Source organism: Petaurus breviceps, unplaced genomic scaffold (genome assembly GCF_028583685.1).
Source record: "Petaurus breviceps papuanus isolate PSGF00001 unplaced genomic scaffold, PetGlider_PUasm1.0 38, whole genome shotgun sequence".
NCBI lineage: Eukaryota > Metazoa > Chordata > Mammalia > Diprotodontia > Petauridae > Petaurus > Petaurus breviceps.
Window position 1 is genome coordinate 104,851,257 of NW_027186304.1, and position 20,432 is coordinate 104,871,688.

A 20,432-nucleotide genomic window follows, 5' to 3' on the forward strand; every position below is an offset into this window, starting at 1 on the left:
TTAAAGCTTTGAATTCCAGATTCATTCCCTTCCTCCCTTGTCACCCACCCTTAATGGGAAGATAAGCAATTCAATATAGGTTGTACATATGTAGCTATGCAAAATATTTCCATAGTGGATATGTTGTAAAAGACTGACTATATTTCCCTCCTTCCTATCCCACATCCCACTTGTTCTATTCTCTACTTTGATCCTATTCCTTTTCAAAAGTGGGTGCTTTCAACTTCCCTCCCCCCCAGCCTGCCCTCCCTTCCATTATCCCCTCTCTCATCCCCTTCCCCCCTACTCTCCTGGAGGGTGAGATACCCTATTTAGTGTGTATGTCATTCCTTCCCTAAGTTAAATTCAATGAGAATAAGGTTGACCCATTCCTTTTGGACTTCCTGTTCTTCTCCTCCATTGTAACCATTTTCCCTTGCCTCTTATTTATGAGATATTTTACCTCATTCTGTCTCTCCCCATCTCCTCTCATTACATTCCTCTCTCACATCTTAATTTCAGCTTTGAAGTATCATCCCTTCCTATTAAATTGGTCCTGTGCCCTCTATGTATAGCTGTACACATATATACACACATTCACATATGTATTCATACTCCCATATACCCTCCAATATAGACACACACACACACATTTCTATTCCCTTCAACTATTCTCATACTGAGAAAAGTTTCATCAGCTACAATGATCATTTTTTTCATGTAGGGATGTAAATAGTTCAACTTTGATAAGTTCCTTATGATTTCTTTTCCCTGTTTACCTTCTCATGCTTCTCTTATCTGTGTCAAATTTTCTATTCAACTCTGGTTTTTTCATCAAGAATGCTTGAAAGGCCTCTATTCCACTGAATGACCATATTTTCCCCTGAAACATGATGCTCAGTTTTGCTGGCTACGTGATTCTTGATTTTAATCCCAGCTCCTTTGACCTCTGGAATATCATATTCCAAGCCCTTCGATCCCTCAGTGTAGAAGCTGTCAGATCCTGTGTTATCCTGATTGTGTTTCCACAATATTCAAATTGTTTCTTCCTGCCACTTGTGTAATATTTTCTCCTTGATCTGGGAATTCCAGAACCTGCCTATAATATTCCTAGGAGTTTTCTTTTGGGGATCTTTTTCAGGAGGTGATTGGTGGATTCTTTCAACCTCTATTTTGCCCTCTGGTTCTAAAACATCAGGGCAATTTTCCTTGAGAATTTCTTGGAGGATGATTTCTAGGTTCTTTTTTTGATCATGGCTTGCAGGTAGTCCAATAATTTTTAAATTATCTCTCCTGGATCTATTTTCCAGGTCAGTGGTTTTTCCAGTGAAATATTTCACATTGCCTTCTATTTTTTCATTTGTTTGGATCTGTTTAATAGTATCTTGATTTCTCATGAAGTCACTAGCTTCCATTTGCTCCAATCTAATTCTGAAGGAATGATTCTCTTCAGTGAGCTTTTGAGATTCTTTTACCATCTGGCAAATTCAGCTTTTTAAAACATTCTTCTCCTCACTAAACCCATATCCACAATGGATTGGGAGTCAGAAGACATGGCCTGGACTCCTGACTCTGCTAATTATTTCCTATTTTCTTCTGCTACTTATTTCTATATGTTATTGTGCAAGTCACTCAATGTCTGGGTCTGCTTCCCTGTTGGCAATAGGAATAGGTTGTGTTAAATGATGTCTGAGGTTCCTTTTAAGCTTGAGCAATTATATGATTTTCTTGTGAAATAACACATATGTGTAGCAACTGAAAATAATATCAAGCGTAACCTCAAAGTCATTTCAATGAACTAGTTGTTTTTTTTTTTTTAAAGCAATTGGGGTTAAGTAACTTGCTCAAGGTTACACGGCCAGTTATTTCTGGGTGTGGTGCTAAGTATCTGAGCCCAGACTCGATCCCCAGGTCATCCCAACACTGGAGCCGGTGCTCTTACTTGCTGAGCCACCTGGCCGCCCCTTGAACTAGTTTTTTAAATTCTAATATTTAATTATATCATTAATAATTAAATATTAGAGATGATTTTCTAATATTTAATTCTAATATTTAATAATTAATTCTAATATTTTAATTCTAATATCTTCTGACTCCCCAAAAGAGGCCTTTTTGAGCCTCTTTTGCCATTTGAGTTAATCTGTTTTTTAAGGTGTTATTTTCTTCAGTCAGGTTGTTGACTCTCATTTCATAATTTTCTTGCATCGTTCTCATTTCTCTTCCCAATTTTTCCTCCACTTCTCTTATTTGCTTTTCAAAATCCTTCTTAAGGTCCTTTATGGCCTGTAACCAGCTCATATTTTTCTTGGAAGCTTTTGGTTCAGGAGTTCTGACTTCACTGTCTTCCTCCTGTTCCATGCTTTGATCCTTTTTGTCCCCAAAATAGGAGTGCAAAATTGGGTTGCTCTGTTTATTTTTATTCTCTCATTTGTTCATGTTGCCACTCAACTTGAGTTTTGGGCTTTTTGCCACAGTAGGACTCTGCCACCAGACAGGGGAGCTTCGTCCCAAATGTTGCGGTTTTGTCAGCTGCCAAAGGTATTAGATGGGTGCCCTCTCTGAAGCCTCCACACACTCTGGCAAGCTGGTCACACACCCCTGGACCTCAACCCTAGACCACAATCCAGATCCAAGCAGGTTAAAGCAAGAGCGATTACCCCTCAGACTGGTTGCTTGGTCCCCCTACAATCTGCAGGCCAGGACCTGAAGCTGCCATGTGGCAGTGGCTGCACAGCTGCAGAGCCTCAGTGGCTTCTCCCTCCAGGGGATAAAGGCTGACTGCACTCCCAAACTACTGGATCCCAAAGTCCACACTGCACTGACCTCTCACTTTGTCCTTAGCATCTATGGGTTGATGATTCTGGAAACCACCACAGCTGCTGGTGATATGAAGTCCCTCCAGCCCGCGGCTGGTCAGGCCTGCTCTGGGGTTAAAACCTCTAGCTTCCAAGGGGCTGGGGTCAGCTTCCAGAGTGCTGCACTGGCCCCTTCCTGCTGGCCTGTCCTCAGTGGGAGGTTAGTTTCTCTGTGTCATTTTGTGAGCTCTGTAGCTCCAAAGTTTGTTCAGAGTCACCTTTTACATGAATTGGAGGAGATGGGAACCAGAGCCCCACAGAAGTTCTGTTTCTACTCTGCCATCTTGACTCCACCCCACAGGTAATCTTTCAATACCTTAAAGTATTGAGATCTTTTTTACACAAATGGCATCATGGTCCTTTATAACCATCAAATTACTAGGCATTATACCTCCTGTCCTATGGTCTCAAATTCCTGTGGCTTCTCATTGATTTGAAAATCAAATCATGTCAAAGCTAGGGCCTGGGACAGAACTGACCTTGCTTATGATGAGAGGGTGAGTAAATAAACCATGCTTCAGCCCTCTATAACCACCAAGGCTCTAGATGTCAGGCTGCTTGCCATTTGGCTTCCTGCCACCACCCCTTACTACCAGACTTGGCCCATACTCCCACTCCCACCCTTCCACATTTTGCTCAGGGCATGATAATCAAATAAACTCTGAGCTGAGGCCTGGGCATAAATACCATTGCTAATGGGAAGGGTGTGACAATTGATCTATTGTCTTATAGCCAGCAAACTCCCCTCTACCCTGAAGTCTTGTGATTGAGAGTTGAAAGTTGCCTAGGCAAAAACTTAGTTTCCTAGCTACTATTTCTCATATCTCAATCCTCATCTACAACAATCCTATCCCTGTCATGCCTCTATCCAGTTCTATTTCTATTTCTATGGAAAACCCAATCAACTGATACCAAACTATCATTTACTTTAGTTTTCTTTCTCTTACCTGCTCTCCATAGCCTTGTGATGATGGAAACAAGCTCATCCCACCCCAGAAGACACCCTGTCTACTAAAGGCAGAAATTCTGAAGCTATCGAATGTACCTTCTTCCAGATCCCCTGATACAATGGGCCAGGATCCTCAATGCCACCTCCTGACCCCCTCCTTACCACCATCACTTAACACCTTAGGTCCATTCCATCTAGATATATGACCTCATTCAGATCATTATGACAGTTTTATGTACTGGTCATCAGGTCCTCTTTCCTTTCTCAAGGAGATCAGTACCTGGTTATCAGTCTTCCTCTCAATCCCAAACCTACCCTTATATTTAGGGTCTTCAATAGGCATGTTGATGTCCCCACAAACACCCCTGCTTCTCAATCTATCAACCTCTTCAAATCCTTAGGTTTTCACTTTCATACTCCAAACTACAGTGACACAGAGGGATGCTCATAGTCTGGACCTCATATCATTTAAAAGTGTTTTACCTTCATGACCTAGAACTTCTTAAGCTTCTTCCACTCACAACCCCTTCAGCACTTCTTACAGTCACTCTGCCTCTCCCTGTTTTCCCAGGTCATAACCCCTATTCTGGTCTCATTTTTGAAATCTTGACTGAAATCAATTTTATATTGTCCTCTACCTTTGAATCCCTTGCCCCTCTGTCTCATCACCACTCATCTCCTTCCAATCTCCAACCTTGGATTGCTTCTACCATTTGCTTTCTTCATTCTTACACTTGAGCTGCTGAATATTCCTGGTGGAAGTCCCACAACCACACTAATGAGGTCCACTACAAACTTGCTTTGTCTCCTCTCAATTGGGCCCTCCAAAATGCCAATCTTTTTATCTTTCCTTGATTTGCTGTCTATCAAACTCTCCACAGCATCTGTTCAAAATCTTCTTTTCCCCTTATGAAACCACCTACAACAGCCTCATAGCAAAGATTTTCTGAAGAAACTGAAGCCATCCATTATGAGTTTCCCTCTTCTCCCTAATTCTTTTTTTTTTACTTTGAAAATAAGGTGATTGTAACCTTGAGCAAGTTACTTAACCCCGATTGCTTAAAAAAAATAAGGTGATTTTACTATATGCTTCTTAAAAAGTAAGGTGTACAGAGATTTGTGGTTTCATATACAATCCGCTTTTTTCTGTTTGTCCCTTGTTGGTGCTTTTCAAATTCCTATTAACAAAAAACAAAATGGTTTTTAAAAAAGCAAACAGAAACTCGTTTCAAGAACAAAGTCTTCCCCCTCGTTTCCCAAACACCAGCGGCAGCCAAGTCCCAAGGAGTTGGGGAACCAGGGAATGGACACCTAGCTTTCGTCCATACGTTCAATAGGTGTCCAAGGACTGTCTTAGAAGAGCTCATATTTCCGTTTTAACTCTTTCAGTTTTTCAACCAGGGTCACCATGTAGTTGTCTTCACCCAAGTAGGCTTTCTCCCATTGGGACTGCTCCACTATACCCTCCACCATCACAGAGGCATCCATGACTGCATTAATAGCTTTCAGCTCCTGGTTGCGGAGGGTCAGAGTATCATATACATTCTGAAAGAATGGACCACTTGGGGTGATGTTGGGGGCTGGGTGTTTATAGTGTTCATGAAGCTCATCCTCAAAAATGTGTATGAAAGCAATCACCAGATGATTGAAATCTGAGAGAGTCAAGCCCAAGGTGCCACTAACTTGGCTGGAGGTTTTCCCACTGTGGGGAGAACACTGATTGGGGCACCCAGTGGGGTTGGGCAAAACCACTTTGTTGGCACTGTCCCAGCGACTGAGGACCTCTTCTTTATGAGCCTGGAGCATTTCAGTGAGCTTAGTCAGTTTCTCAGAAAGCTCCTCCACCTTCGTCTTCTCTAACCCCCTTGGCATTCTATGGAGGTTTTCCTTTGTCCCAAGGCAGGACTCTATGTCCAGAGGCAAGGGACTCAATTTGGGATCTAGGATCTTCTTGTGGACATGGGAAGTGAAGACTTTCTTCAGCAGCATCTTATTGTCGTTGACTAACTTGTGGAAGTTCGCCTCCACACTGAAGAAACTAGTGGCATATTCAGGAACCAGACTTGTGACCACGTCCAGTAACTGATTAAAGAAATAAAGCTGTTCCTTTACACCAGTAGAGCCCTTAATGAGATCCTCATCATCTGGTCCACACAACATCAGTTCATAGCCAAGTCTAGTCATCTCTGTTATTTTCTCTTTAGCCCCAGAGCCCAGCACAGTTGCAAATGAATCCCCAAAGGAAGGATACAATCTTGCAAATAACCATTCCAGAATAAGCAAACGGTAAATTGAGGGCGTACACAGGAACTGTTTTATTGTCCTCGGTCCAGTAATATACAAACCCTCAAGGAAGGGGCAGTCTACGTCCTTCAGTCTTTCCAGAACCCTCAGAGCCTCCAGGGAAAGCTGGGCATCCTCCTCGGTCGCGTTCTCGTCGATCTCCCAATCCTTCATACACCATCTCTTCCTTGTCTGCGCCGCTTTCTGATCGCGGTCGCTGTCCCGGAGCCCTGCCCAACGCTCCGCCATGGTCCCTTCTGCTCCTGGGAGTCAGAACCGACCCGGCCCATATCCGCGCGCGCTCACAGAGCGCGGCTCTTCATTGGTCAAAGTCAGTGACGTCACTCTTCTCCCTAATTCTAAACGACAAATCTTCCTCTGACTCCTTTTCTCTTATCTCAGAGAAAAATATGAACTTTCTCCTTGCCAACAATATCCCCTCTACTAGTGCCCTTTACCTCATCCCTTCCTGTCTCATCTGGGAGGTCTCTGATAACTTTCTTTAATTTATGATCTCTATGTCTCCAGTGGTTATTCCCCTGATGTCTGCAAACATGCCCGGATCTCTCTGTCCTCCTTAAAATACCTTCACTTGACTTTATCTCTTCACTGTCTTATACCTATCCTCCCCTTCACAGCCAAACTCCTAGAAAAAGCCATTGATACTTATTTCCTCATAATTGTTTTTCTTATTGTTCAGTCCTTTCAACTATGTCCAACTCCCAGTGACCTCCTTTGGGGTTTTCTTGGCAGAGATACTGGACTGCTTTACTGTTTCCTCCTCCAGCTCATTTTACAGACGAGGAAACCACTTTTGGAGGATATTGTAGGAGGGATTCATGTTTTAGGTAGGAATTAGACGAGATGACATCTGAGGTCCTGTTCAATCCTAAGAATCTATGACTGAACCAAATCTTGCCTGCCTAAGTTGTAGTAGATACTGCTTCCCTTCTATTGAATTATTCTAATTCTATTTGATTATTCTACTGAATTATGCTATTGATTTCTTTTACCCAAGTATATCACATACCTGGTACCCGGTTTTCTGCTGTTCCAAACTCCTAGTCTTGGAAAACGCTTAGCAACATGCCTGGCACGGGAGTAGGCACTTAATCAAACACTTGTTCCCTTCCTCCCATTGGGCCATCTCCATCACCACTCAAATTTTAGGATAGTAAAACATATTTTTCCCCATAAACAATCAAATATCACTTTTGGGGAGGCAGGGGAGGCTATTGGGGTTAAGTGACTTGCCCAGGATCATACAGTTAGCAAGTGTCTTAGGCCAGATTTGAACTCAGATCCTCTTGATTCCAGGACTGTGCTCTTATGCATTGTTCTGCCTAGCTGCCTCTACATCACTTTTTAAAAAAATCTTCCTGGACACAGGATTGTAAAAAAAGGAGCTAGACTTGGAGTCAGCTCTCGGTTCCAATTCTGGCTCTGCTCTTTACTCTCTGTGTGATCTTGGACAAGTCTCTTCCCCTTAACCTCAGCCAAGCTTGCCAGAGCTGAAAGATTTCTGGACTTGGAGTTGGGAGACAGATTCATTCTCGTTTTATGGACAAGGGCAAATCACAACTTCTCAGAGCCTTAGTTTCTTCATCTATAAAATAGGTGCAACAATACTGCATGACCTACCTCACAGAGTTATCATTTGCATATCTCAAAGCACTACATGGATGTCCCAAAAGTCTTAGTGCAGTTTTAGATAGCTATTAAACTTTAATGGCTTAAAACTGCATCCAGACTTTTGGGATGCCCTTTATAGCTGAATTATTATAATCTTTAAGATGAGGACAAAAGGCTCTTTGAAATCCTGTGCTCTCCTGCATAAATCAAGGGCTCATCTGGGCAGGAAGTGATACATATTTCTGTACTATTTCTCAAAAGCTTGATCACTAAAATGAAAATTTCTAGGATTATGTGACTTAATTACAGGTTTTTGCAAACAGCACATGTTACATGTGAGCTCTATGTAATTTTGCTGGAAAAAAATCACAGGCTAGTATAATTACAACAGCATTATGTGATGATGCAACCAGGCAATTATCTGGTGCTAAAGCTACAAATTACTCTTGAAAAGAAATCATAAAAAGAATCACTAGTTTCATGAATGAAGTGTTAAAATAAAGAACTGATTACTGGCACCTTTTTTTCCCTATCTTTCTAACTGGGTCTTAGATTTTAGAAAGATACTTCTGATTTCTCTGTGTACCATTTTAATTAAAATTACAGTATATTGAACTTTTAAATGTGTCATTTGTCTAAAAATCCGAGGGCCTACTCCAGGGCTATCTATAACAGTGAGTATGAATATAGTTCAGGAGTATGTCTCTCATTCACAAGTCAGTGTTGACTTTCTCACTATCACAGAATCATAGAATCTCAGAGAAGCAAGAGACCTCAGGGGCTGTCTACTTCAAGCTATCCTGTTTCTGAACAGAAATCCCCTCCAAAAACGAAATGGTCGTCCAGTTCTGTTCAAAGAGCTCTATTGAGGGGAACCCATTCAGTCCCAAGCCAGCCTATTCCACTTTTCACAGTTCTAATAGGAAATTGTTTATTAGGTTAAATAAGATCAAAAGAGAATACTGTATGTAAAGCACTATGCAAACCTGAAATGCTAACTAGAATTTTACTACACATCTAAATGTGCCTCTTTACAGCTTTTGCCCATTGTTTACTGGTTCTGCCCTTTGGGACCAGGTAGAACCGGGGTAATGCTTCCTGAAATATCTAAAGATTGCTGTCCTGGTTGAGTCTTGATTTACATTCTCAGACCTACAGGTGATTCTCATTTCTTATGTGGGAGTCATTTCAGAATCAGCTGTCTGTGTACAGTCAGATCAACTGCCTAGAGCAAAGATCAAAACTAGTTCCAAATTAAAACCACAGGGTCACAGATCTAGAACAAAGAGACTTTTGAGACCATTTATTCCAAATCCCCAATTTACAAATGAAGAAACTAAGGCCTATGAAGGTAAAGCAATTAGTCTAAGGTCACATAACATCACAGGCAGCATTTGAACCCAGGTCCTTTGACTGCTAAGAAGACACCATATGGAATTACAAAAGCTATACCATGATCCATTTAAACAAGCTATTCACTCTGAAAAATGGGGACTTGGTAAAAGCAATCTCTTACAATGCATCAATGATAGTATTTAGACTCTGACTTTCACCTTAATTGGAGGAAATGGAAACAGCACCTAAAATGAATCTGATAATAGTAACTGGACTGGACCAAGAAATCTGTTATAATGCAACACAATTTTTAAAGTATCAAGGGATCAATTTTTAAAATATTTCAGAGGGGAAAGAAAATCTATAGATGAGAAAAAAAAATTACAGACAGTATGATTATCTCCAAATGGTAACTGAGAAAACATCATCAGCTATCAAGGTGCCATGAAAAGAATACTTGAATTTGAAATCAAAAGATCTAAATGCAAATCTTGTCATTGCCACTGGTCCTGTCAGACCCTGGGTAAGATGCTGAATGTCTCTAGGTTTCAGTTCTCTTATATGTAAAATGAGGGGGTTGGTCTATATGGCCTCTAAGGACCTTTCTTTCAATCTCCAATTCCATGATACATAAACCTGTTCCATGGAAGGCCTACTTTCATAAAAGTAATTATGAGAAGGGTCCATGCAACTATCAGTGGACATATGAGACTCATTAATATAGGGATAAGCAGGCTTTCACAGACAATTTTCTTCAAAACAAATTGCATTTCCACAGTAACACAACTGACTAAAAAATGTAGAGGATAAAAACTCCTTCTTTTTGTTGTTTGTTAGTTACAATCATACAAACAACAAAAAAAGCATTTGGCTTAGTAGAGTCAAACACAGCTTTTAAAGAAGGGTTTCTTAACCTGCAGTCCATAAAACCCCAAGGGTTCCATGGATAGATTTCAGGGAGTCCATGTATTGAGATGGGAAAATACAAACATACATATATATATATATATATATATATATATATATATATATATATATATATATATATATGTGTGTGTGTCTATCTATATTTTCACTAATGTCTAAATGAAATTTCGTATTTTTTTTTGTTTTTTGGAGGGCAATTGGGGTTAAATGACTTACCCAAAGTCACACAGCTAGTAAGTGTGTCAAGTATCTGAGACCGGATTTGACCTCAGGTCCTCCTGACTCCAGGGCTGGTGCTCTATTCACTGTGCCACCTAACTGCCCCAGAAATTTACTATTTTCTTCAATTATCTAAAAATATTATTCTAAGAAGTGGTCCATATGCTACCAAAGAGTCTATGATATAGAAAAGTTATGAATACCTATTTTAAAGGTTCCTCTCCAGCAAAGTGTCTCTGATATGATACCGTTGCCTGAAATTCCTTGAGAGTTGCAAGTAAAGAGAGAATTTTGTCCCACAATGCTCTGTTTCTCAACATCAAGCAACCAAAATCTGAAAACATGCTCACGAAATATGTTCTCCATTGTCAAGGAGAATGATCTGTAAGGAAAAGAGGTTTCCTGCAGATGGAGAGGTTCTCCAGATGGTCCTGTTTTTGGATGGCATTATGAATGATTGCACTAAGCCCCAGAATGCAAAAGAGTTTCCTCAAAAAGATCTTGACTACTCAGAAGAAATTAGCCTATCAAAGCACACAGGAAAAAGCAAGTGGATGAATTCTGATCATTATATATGGTTGAAGGCACGATGAATTAAATTAGTCCATATATATATATATATGTTGGGTAGGCATACACTTGTACCAGGTCTGTGCTGGAACCAGGTTAAACGTTAAATTTTATTAAATTTTCAATGTGAGCATTTAGAACTCAGAAATCAACAAACTTACAAATCTAGGATTTATTATTGTTTTGTTGATTTCTAGACTTAAGAAAATGTTAATAGTGTAAATTGAACTTAAAATTATATAAGACTTATTTTTTTTTTGAGGAGATGGTTGTTAAATGTTTACCAGCATACCTTCGAATTGTACCCAGGTTGAACAGGAAATAGGAGGGAAAAAAGAGGGCTGAATAGCAGTTGAGAAAATATAGAAGGCTTTCAATGATACATCCTGCTCCCTGAGAGAGAAAACTCATCTCTTTCATACTAATAGACTCCCAGTAAAGCTATATAGCTGCAAATCACCAAGCATCAAAACATCAGAAAAAAATAACAACTTCAGATGGCCCAAGGGTGAGGGAGAAATGCAAGGTGGAGGTCAATATGCCAGTGATGAACTAGAATGAAAGTTACCTTCAAGGAAGACAAGTGACAGAAACAGTCCATAACCTTTGAGATAAGAGATCCCACTGCCAGACACGCAGTTTAAAAAAGCCATAAATATGCACCATGATACACATGGCAGCACTTCTTGTGGGAGCAAGAAACTAGAAACAAAGTTAAAGAGGTTCCCATTAATTGGGATGTTGGTTAAATAAATTATAGTGCTTAAGTGCAATGAAAGGTTACTCATTGCCACATAAAAATGATGGATATGTAGAAATCAGGGAAGCATGGGAAGATACCTAGGCTCATCCAATCACAAACTGAGAACTGCAACGGACCTCAAAGACCAATTCCTTTATTTTACAGATGAGGAAACTGGGACCCAATGAAGTTAAGTGACTTGCCTTTACCCAGATTGGAAGCATATGACCTAATGTATTTACATTCACTCTGTAAATACAGAGTGAATGTAAATACTAAATAGTAACAGTTTCTCTTTTGACCAGGAACCCTGAGGGTCTTCCCCTCCCAGTTTCATTTTTTTTTTTTTAATTAAAGGGGTCATCCCTTGAGAAACTACTTAAAGAGGCCTATTCACTGAATGGGTGTTATCTCACTCACAGTGAAAACCTGAAAAGGCCTGAGCCTAAAAGAGCCAGGGCCTCCCACTGCATCCTGGGTCATCTCCAGTCATCCTGATGAATATCTGATTACTGGACCCAGATGGTTCTGGAAGAGAAAGTGAGGCTGGTGACTTTGCACAGCCCTCTCTCACTCAAATCCAAGTCAACTGCAAGTCATCATTCCCTTGATGTCATGGTCCTCTTTGAGAACGAAGAACAAACAAACACAATAACAACACAATGTAGAGTGAAATAAACAGGAAAAAAAATCCCAATAAACACAATAACTCGACTGAAGTCAATTGAAAGGAAAAACTGGTGTGTAACTATAGTGACTAAGTTAGGCTCCAGAAAAGAGATGGGAAAATCCACCTCCCTTCCTTCTTTGCAGAAGTGGAGAGTTATGGATCAATTAGGTGCCATAATCCCTGCCTAAATGGAGTTTACAATTCAGCCACGGGAAACAATGTGTGTGTATACATACAATATAGAAAACAGCTATGGGATAATTTTGGAAGGAAGGCACTAATAGCTCGGGGGACTCAGGAAAGGTTTTATGTAGAAGGTAGCCCCTTAGCTGAGCCATCAAAGAAAACTGGGAATTTTAAGACACAACAGTGAGGAGGGAGAACATTTCAGACATGCAGGACTGGCTGGCATCTTGTAAGGTTCAAAGAGATAATGGATATAAAACACTTTACAAATCTGAAAATGAGAGTAAATGCTATTATGATTATCATCTTCATTATTTTTAGTGTCCAATCACCAGCCTTCGGTCTGGGAATGACTTCATTGTCTGAGCCGTCTATTGAGGCCCTGCTACGATATACAAGGGTGTGCAGGAAAACGTTCAACAACCAGGCCTGGAGGGTGGAGAGGGGAAGTTTATGCATATACACGCTTAAGTTTTATCTGTAATTTAAACATTTTCTTAAGTCTAGACAATCAACAAAACAATACATCAAGTCCTAACTATAGCCTGATTTCTGAGGTGAAAACACACTGAAAACTTATTAATTAACTCTTTTGAGTTGATTAAAGCTAACTCCAGCACATCTCAGGGAATGACAATGCAAAGGCATAGATATGAAAAAGAGTGCCATGTATGAGGAAAATTAAGAAGACTGATATATTGGCTTATGATATGTGTGTAAGGAGGTAGTGTGTAATAAGGCCAGAAAGGGAGAATGGGCCCAGATTGTGATGTCTTTAAATGTCAGGGGAATTTTTATTTTATTCTAGAGGTAATAGGGAATCACAGGAGTTTATAGAGGAGGGGAGTAACATAGTTAGACTTGTACTTTAGGAAGACATATGTAAAACGTATATAATGTCAGATTTAGTTAAGGTGTCAGTTAATTTTGCTAAACTTCTTTTTTCTATTTTATTTTTATCCTTTTGTTATAAGTGATATTTGATGCATAGGCACAAGGGATATACTCAGAAATAAAAATGATACAAAGATAAGAGATAATCAACAAAAAATTTTTTGTTGTGTGTTTTTTTGTTTTTGTTTTTTAGCAAAAAAAAAACATTACAAAGATATGTATGACTGGGCTAGATGAGCCTTTCATGTAATAACAGCAAAGGACAGCAGAACAGTATCAGCAGTACTGGCACCCATAGTATGTTATAATAATAACAAAAACATTTATGCAGTACTTACCAGTGGCAGGCACTTTGCTAAGCTCTTTACAATTATTATCACATTTCATCCTCACAACAACCCATTGAGATAGGGGCTATTACCGGTACTATCCCCATTTTATAGATAAGAAAACTGAGTTGAATGATTTGTCCAGGGTTATCCCCCTAGAAAATGAGTGAGGCAGGATTTGAACTCAGGTCTTTCTGACTCCAACTCTAGCACTCTCTCTCTCCTCCATAACCTAGATGCCTCTAAGGAAAAGTCTCAGAAGAAAGTCTACAGTGCTTAGAGTAGATCCTGGGGAGGATGTAGACAGCAATTGCAAAGGATGAGCAAAGATGGGAATGGCTCATTCTCTGCACTTTGGAGAGAATATTCCCATCAGGGGGATCACAGGTCACTAGAAGTCCAGAAGAGCTTACTTGGTTATTTTCAGTTAACACAACTAACTAATGAGGGCCAGACCTAGTACTGGAATGCATGTTACCCTTCTTTAAATCTTGTGTTATGTAGTGTGGTACCTTCAACATCAAAAGCATGTACCTGAAGTTTGCTGAATTGAATTGAATTAATGTAGAACCAGACATAGACAAGTAAGGGGGAAACATCCAGGGAGTTTTGAGGAAAGATCTTTTCCACAGGCTTAATTAAGATATCCATTTGTGAGCCCCTCATTACTTTTTGCAGGCCAAGCTCTGCTTCATTCCTATAGAGCTGGAGGTGCTAAGGGAAAGATTCCTACAGTGTGGAGCAAAGGGGCAATATAATAGACTTAGGGTTATTCAATTCAATTCAACAAATCAGCAAGTATCTATTAAATATTGATAATGTGCTTGGCACTGAGAATATTAAGACAAAAGCCAAACAGTCCTTGCCCTCAAGGAGCTTATAATCGACTAGAGCATGGTCAGTTTTTGTACAACTTGCAAGTCAGTGATGATTTTTTTTACATTTTTTAATACAATAAAACGTTATTTAAAAGTGTAACAAGCATTCTTAGCTAGAGGCTGTACAAAGTCGGTTAGAAGCAAGATTTGGTCTGTGGGCTGTACTTTGCCAGTCCTTGTACTAGAAGAAGACAACATATGTACAGACAAGTAAATACTAAATGGATACCAAGTAAATATAAATATAAAGCTATTTGTATTTAGAAGGGAGAGTAAAAAGGGGAGGATCAAGAGGAAAGACTTGAACTGAGACTGGAAAGAAGATAAAAGATTGCCATCTACTTAACTGGATTTCATCTCATTTAACTAGACTTGGGGGGGGGGGGGAATAATCTTCTGTGGTCTGTCCATTGTTCAGATCTACTCCTCCATCATCTCTCCAGGGAAAACGTTTGACAGGGTCTGCAGCTCCTGCTGCTTACCTCTGACTGTCATTACCACCATGGCACAAATGTATCCCCGATGATATTGTTTCCTGTTATAAAACTAGAACATGCAATTCCATAAAATAAAATGATCTTACAAGGATTTTTGGCTTCAAAACCCGGGTCACATTTTTCATTGCGTTGACAGCTGTCAAAGTCGTCACTCCAGTGGTACCCAGAGGTACAAGCACACTGCCGTGGGAAGGTTTGATTGCCAGGATGGACTACTTTCAGACCTTTTCCTGAGAGGGAGAAAAAGATGTAAAGGCCTGATCTCACTCAAACCTTTGCAGAGGGGAGAGGGGATTCTTCTTGCATTGTTACTATTACTACAAATCCCAAAATGAAATCGTCAAAACAAAGCAGGCTGCCCTAGTCCCTATGAGAAGATGGGATACATGCTGGAATCCTTCAGGATTCAATATATTTGTATTTAAGACACTCAAAATCTCTTCACTTTCTGTGTTAAAGTCTCCAGAAATGTTTTCCCCAAGTTTAAAAGCTTGAGTTTTTAAACAACATTGTTACTATTATGACTCTACTGCCGCTGCTACTATGACTACTTCTACTCCCACTACTACTACTACCACTGCTATCACTGCTGCTGCTGCAGCTCCTACTACCACCACCACCTCGTATTTATATAACACTTCAGGGTCTTGCAGAATGCTTTTCTTACAATTTGAAAAATAAGAAAAGGAGAGCATTACGGTTCCGATTTTACAGATGAAGGAACTGAAGCCTAGAAATATTAAATGACTAGTTCAGGGACACACAGCTAGTAAGCGGAAGAGCTGGAATTCAAACTTCGATTTCTTCAGTCCAAGAATGCTGTGGTCTTTCCACTACAATACATTGCAATTCAATTCAACAGACATTGAGTTAGTGTTTACTATGAGCAGTACAGTATTCTAGGCAAGTGAAGAGATAATAATTTTAGGTAATATGTGATCCTCACCCTCCATGGCACTTACAGTCCAAATGGGCGATATGATGCATATACAATTGGAATGGAAAACAGAACATGGTAAGAGTATAAAGAAGGTACAAAGTACTAGGTGAAGTCTGAGTGGGGGAAAGTCTTTATTAATAAGGAAAGGGAGTGGCATTTGAGTCGAACTTTTAAGGAGAGATTCAATAGGTGATGAAGGGATGGGGATCACAAGGGAAGACATTCAGGTCAGAGAATATGATGAGTAAAAGCACAGAGTTGGGAGTTCAGGGTGGGGTGTGTAGTTAGAAGTCTAGTTTGGCTGTGGAGAACAAAGAGGATATCAAAGGGAACAAATGAAATAAGGCTGGAGAAACAGGGTGAGGTAACAGACAATGCCAAGCAAAGTAGATTGAACTTGACTTGATAGACAGAAAGGGGTCATTGAAGTATTGAGTAGGAATGACCTAACATACATTAGGAAAATAATTGGTCTGGCAGCAGTGTAAAATCAAATGTAAGAGATATATCAGAAGTAGAGAACCTGGCAACTCATTGGGAATGAGAGGTAAGGGAGAAGAAGGAGCCCAAGGTAAAGCCAAGGTTTAGAAAATAGGAGATTGGGTAAATTGTAGTGCCACTCACAGAAATATTGAAGAAGGGAAGAGAATTTGGAATTTAGGGAAAGGTGATATGCCTGGTTTGGGTCATGTTTGTTTGAATTCTCTGTGGGACATCCACGTAGAGCTTTCTAATGGGAAGATGGAGGGATGGACCCTGATTTTTGGAGATAAGTCAGGTGGAAATCTAGATTTGGCTATCATCTATATAGCCTTCATGGTTGATGCCATGGGAAGAAACAAGATTTCAACAAGGGCTAGAGATAAGAGAAAGGGAGGGAAAAGGGAGGTGTGTGTGTGTGTGTGTGTGTGTGTGTGTGTGTGTGTGTGTGTATGTGTGAGGCAGAGAGACAGAGAGAGACACAGAGAGAGAGACAGAGAGTCAGGTAGACACAGATACACAGAAACAAAGAATACACCCATTTTGGTGGTTTGGAAAGAGGACAAAGAGCTCTCAAAGGAGACAGAGAAAAAGTAATTAAAGAGGTAGCAGAATAAGAAGAGGTGTTTTGGAAGTCAAGGAAAGAGAGAGGCCACAAGGTCAAATCCACAAGCAATCAGCTCTGAGGTGATTCATTCTTTGGCCATGGACACCCATGGAACAAAGAAAATTATAAAATGTCCCTGGTTCTGTGTGTCCTTATAATCCTTCAGTGATGGTGATGGAATGGCAGAAAAGGGACAGAAGATACCCAGAGTTTTCAGATCAACTATAAAAAAATCTTAACTGTTGATATTATGTGCTACGTGCAAATTTTGGAATCTAAGAACCTAATTCCAAATCTTGGCTCTGATACTTAATTACTATGTATTTCTAGACAAATTTGTGACACTGTGTCAAAAAGCTTAGTGAAAAGCCTTCTAAGTACTTAGGTACATCTAGGAGAGAATGTGGACAAGAATCACATTTGAAGACAAGGCAGGGTTGGATTATGATCTACAACAGTGGACATGGTATCTTCTTCAGTGAGATCACAAGTCAACTAATTATGAAATGTGGTTGTGAAGAAGAGAAGAGGAAAGGGACGGGACAGTCAATGAACAGAGCAGAGAAGTCAGAGTCCTGTTTTGTTTTTTTTAGGATTGATGAAATGAAGGTGCTTATAGGCATATGGAAAGGAATCACTGGAGGAGATATAAAAGATGCATGAGAAAGAAGGTATGGTTCTGGGAGCAAGGTCATGGGAGAGGTGGGAGATGATGGAATCAAAGGTACAGGTGGAGGGATTAGCCTTAGTGAGGAGTAGGGAGAACTCTTTTTCTATGACTACAGGAAGGAAAAAGAGTGGGTGATGATTAAAAGAGGAGAGTTGATCAGAGTTTCTGTCACAGTGAAGTGGGAGGCTAAGTATGGTGGCTGTGGTTGGGTTTTCAATAAGACAATCACTAAGAGAAATAATATATGAAGTGAGCTGGAGCAGAGTAAAAGGACTGGCAAAATGTAGCAAGGTTCAGTTAATGGGAAATGGGCAGATCCAATTTTAACTAAATTTTAATATAAACTTGAAGGCAGGGATTGTTTCATTTTTGTATTTGTATCTGTATCCTTAATATCTTGCATGTAGTATGTACTCAATATGTTTCTGGAATTGAAAATAAGAACTATATTTAACATTCAAAATAAACTGGAAAAATGCATTGGGGCTTCAGGATCATGCAACTGCCTTAGGCTGAGATGTTCTGATCATTATTAATCATTGCCTTAGTTGTGTACCTATAAAATGTGGCAGCATTAGAGAATTAGAGCTGGAAGGGGCTAGGGAGATCATCTGGTCTAATCCATCATTTTGCAGATGAGGAAACTGAGGCTTAGATGATTTGACCCAAAATTTAGTTGCCCTCAATGATTTGCCCAAGGGCAGTAAGGAGCAGAGCTGAGATAGGAACCCAGTCCTCTGACTTAAGATCTGTTGATCTTAAACCACATGGAGCTAAAGCTTTACTGACATTATGACATAGACTTGTTAACACTTTTTTGGCCTAAATTCCTGACATCTATTTTACGTTGGCTCTGTTTCATCAAATCACAGTGTAAAATGTTTTTTAGAAATCTGGTCATTGGATTTTTTTTTACTTTATATTCTGAGTAAATGGAATTTTGCTGTAGTAAGCTTCATGGGTATATAGCCTTGGTATTTATGTAAAGGACATAAGACAATTCAATAATTCAATAAATATTGATTAAGTACTTATGTGCAAGGCAACAGAGAAAGGCCAAAAATGAAACAACTTCCAGCCTGGCAGAGTTTAGATTTGGAGACAAATACTGCAAGTAAAATTATTTCTTGAGAGAAAGCCAAAGGCCATGTGGTTCAGTGGGAAAAAAACACTGGCTTTGGAATCTGAGAACTTGACTTCAAATCATGGCTCTGATTCTACTATTTTCTTGTAAGTCACTTAATCTCTCCTGGTCACAGTTTATTTAGACATCACCCCATGATATCATTGGTCCTCTTTGAAAATGAAGGATAAACAAGAACAGCTTGTCAATAAAATAAGAGGGGTGGACTCAGTGACATGAGGCAACTAGGTGGTGCCACAATGCACAGAGTGCTGGGCTTGGAGTCAGGAAGATCTGAGTTTATATCTGGCCTCAGACACTAACTGTGTGACTGACCCTGGGCAAGTCATTTAACCTCTGTTTCTCTCAGTGTCCCATCTGTAAAATGGGGGTGATAATAGCACCTATATCAGGGCTGTTGTGAGGATCAAATAATATAATATTTATAAAAGCACTTAGCACAGGTCTGGCATGTGGTAGGAACTATATAAATGCTTATTCTCTTCTCTTCCTCTCTAAGGTCTATTCCATCTCTCAGTGTTGGGATCTCGCCTGAAAGAGGCTTGCCTGCCTTACACTCCCAATGAAAGCCACATGACTTTTATAGCTTAAGTTCCCAGAGTCTTAATTTTAGTTGCAAAGAGAAGCCTGGGCCCACTGTCACACTCTTGAAGTTATGTTTGGTGTGGCAGGGGAATCCCTGTTTCCATTCATGGCCTGGGGCCATTCTAGAGCTTTGGGGAAATTCCCATTTTTTCCCTCCTCCCACATTGTAGTATCTGGTTCAGCCCTGCTGCTACTATTGACATCAAAGTGAATCCGTGACTTTTTTGTAAGGGTCCCGACTTATTCCTCAGATACTGATAAAACACTTGGGGCTTGGATGTGGAGTGCTTTTGAATTTCACACTCATAGACTGGAAGTAAGCCAGCCTTTTCTGAAGTATACACGGGGTATCCTAAAGAGCTCAGCATGTGTTTAGTATCTTTAAGAACTTAAAACTGCATTAAGACTTTTGGAACATCATATCATATCATATCATATCATACCACACCATATCATATCATAGAACATCGTATCCTATCATATCATATATCACATCATATCATGTATCATATCATATTATATATTGTCATGCTCTATCATGTTATGTCATATAAAACATAATATATTTATATAGATATAAACACACATATAATATCCTTAATGATCCTTTCTTATCCCTCTCTGAAGTATTAACGCTGTTTTCCCAGTTCTCATTAGATTTTTAGAGGAAGGAAAGAAGGGAGGGAGGAAAGGAAGGGAAGGAACATAAGGAGAGGAAGGGAAGGGAGGAGTAAAGAAGGAAGGAAGGGAAGAAAGAAAAAGGAAGAAGTTAAAGGGAAGTAGGAAGGGAGAAAGAAGGGAAGGAAAAAGGGAAGGGAGGGAGAAAGGAAGGAAAGGGAAAGGAGAAAAGAAGGAAGGGAAGAGGGAATGAAGAAAAAAGAAAAGAAGTAAAGGGAAGAGGGAAAGAAGAAAGAAGGGAAGAAAAGAGATAAGGAAGAGAGGAAATTAATAAAGGAGGGAAGGAAACAAGTATTTATTAAGTGCCTATAAATTTGCAGGCACTGTGCTTAGTGTTTTGCAACTATTATCTCATTTGATACTTATAGCAATTCTGGGAGGTG

The 20,432-nt window shown here is 39.8% G+C and overlaps 2 protein-coding genes across 2 annotated transcripts in view; both read right to left on the reverse strand.

The window, feature by feature from the left end:
* The window catches only part of TNFRSF11A (TNF receptor superfamily member 11a), a 125,712-nt gene that overhangs the window by 36,647 nt on the left and 68,633 nt on the right, over positions 1-20,432 (reverse strand). Inside the window, exon 4 of the mRNA XM_069100246.1 lies at positions 15,032-15,175. Within this exon, the coding sequence (XP_068956347.1) occupies positions 15,032-15,175 (144 nt within the window). The remainder of the gene's footprint in view (positions 1-15,031; positions 15,176-20,432) is intronic.
* Positions 4,843-6,360, reverse strand: LOC138170214 (HAUS augmin-like complex subunit 7). The gene has a single exon (XM_069099534.1). The coding sequence runs from the start codon at positions 6,313-6,315 to the stop codon at positions 5,137-5,139; it is 1,179 nt and encodes a 392-aa protein (XP_068955635.1). The 5' UTR covers positions 6,316-6,360; the 3' UTR covers positions 4,843-5,136.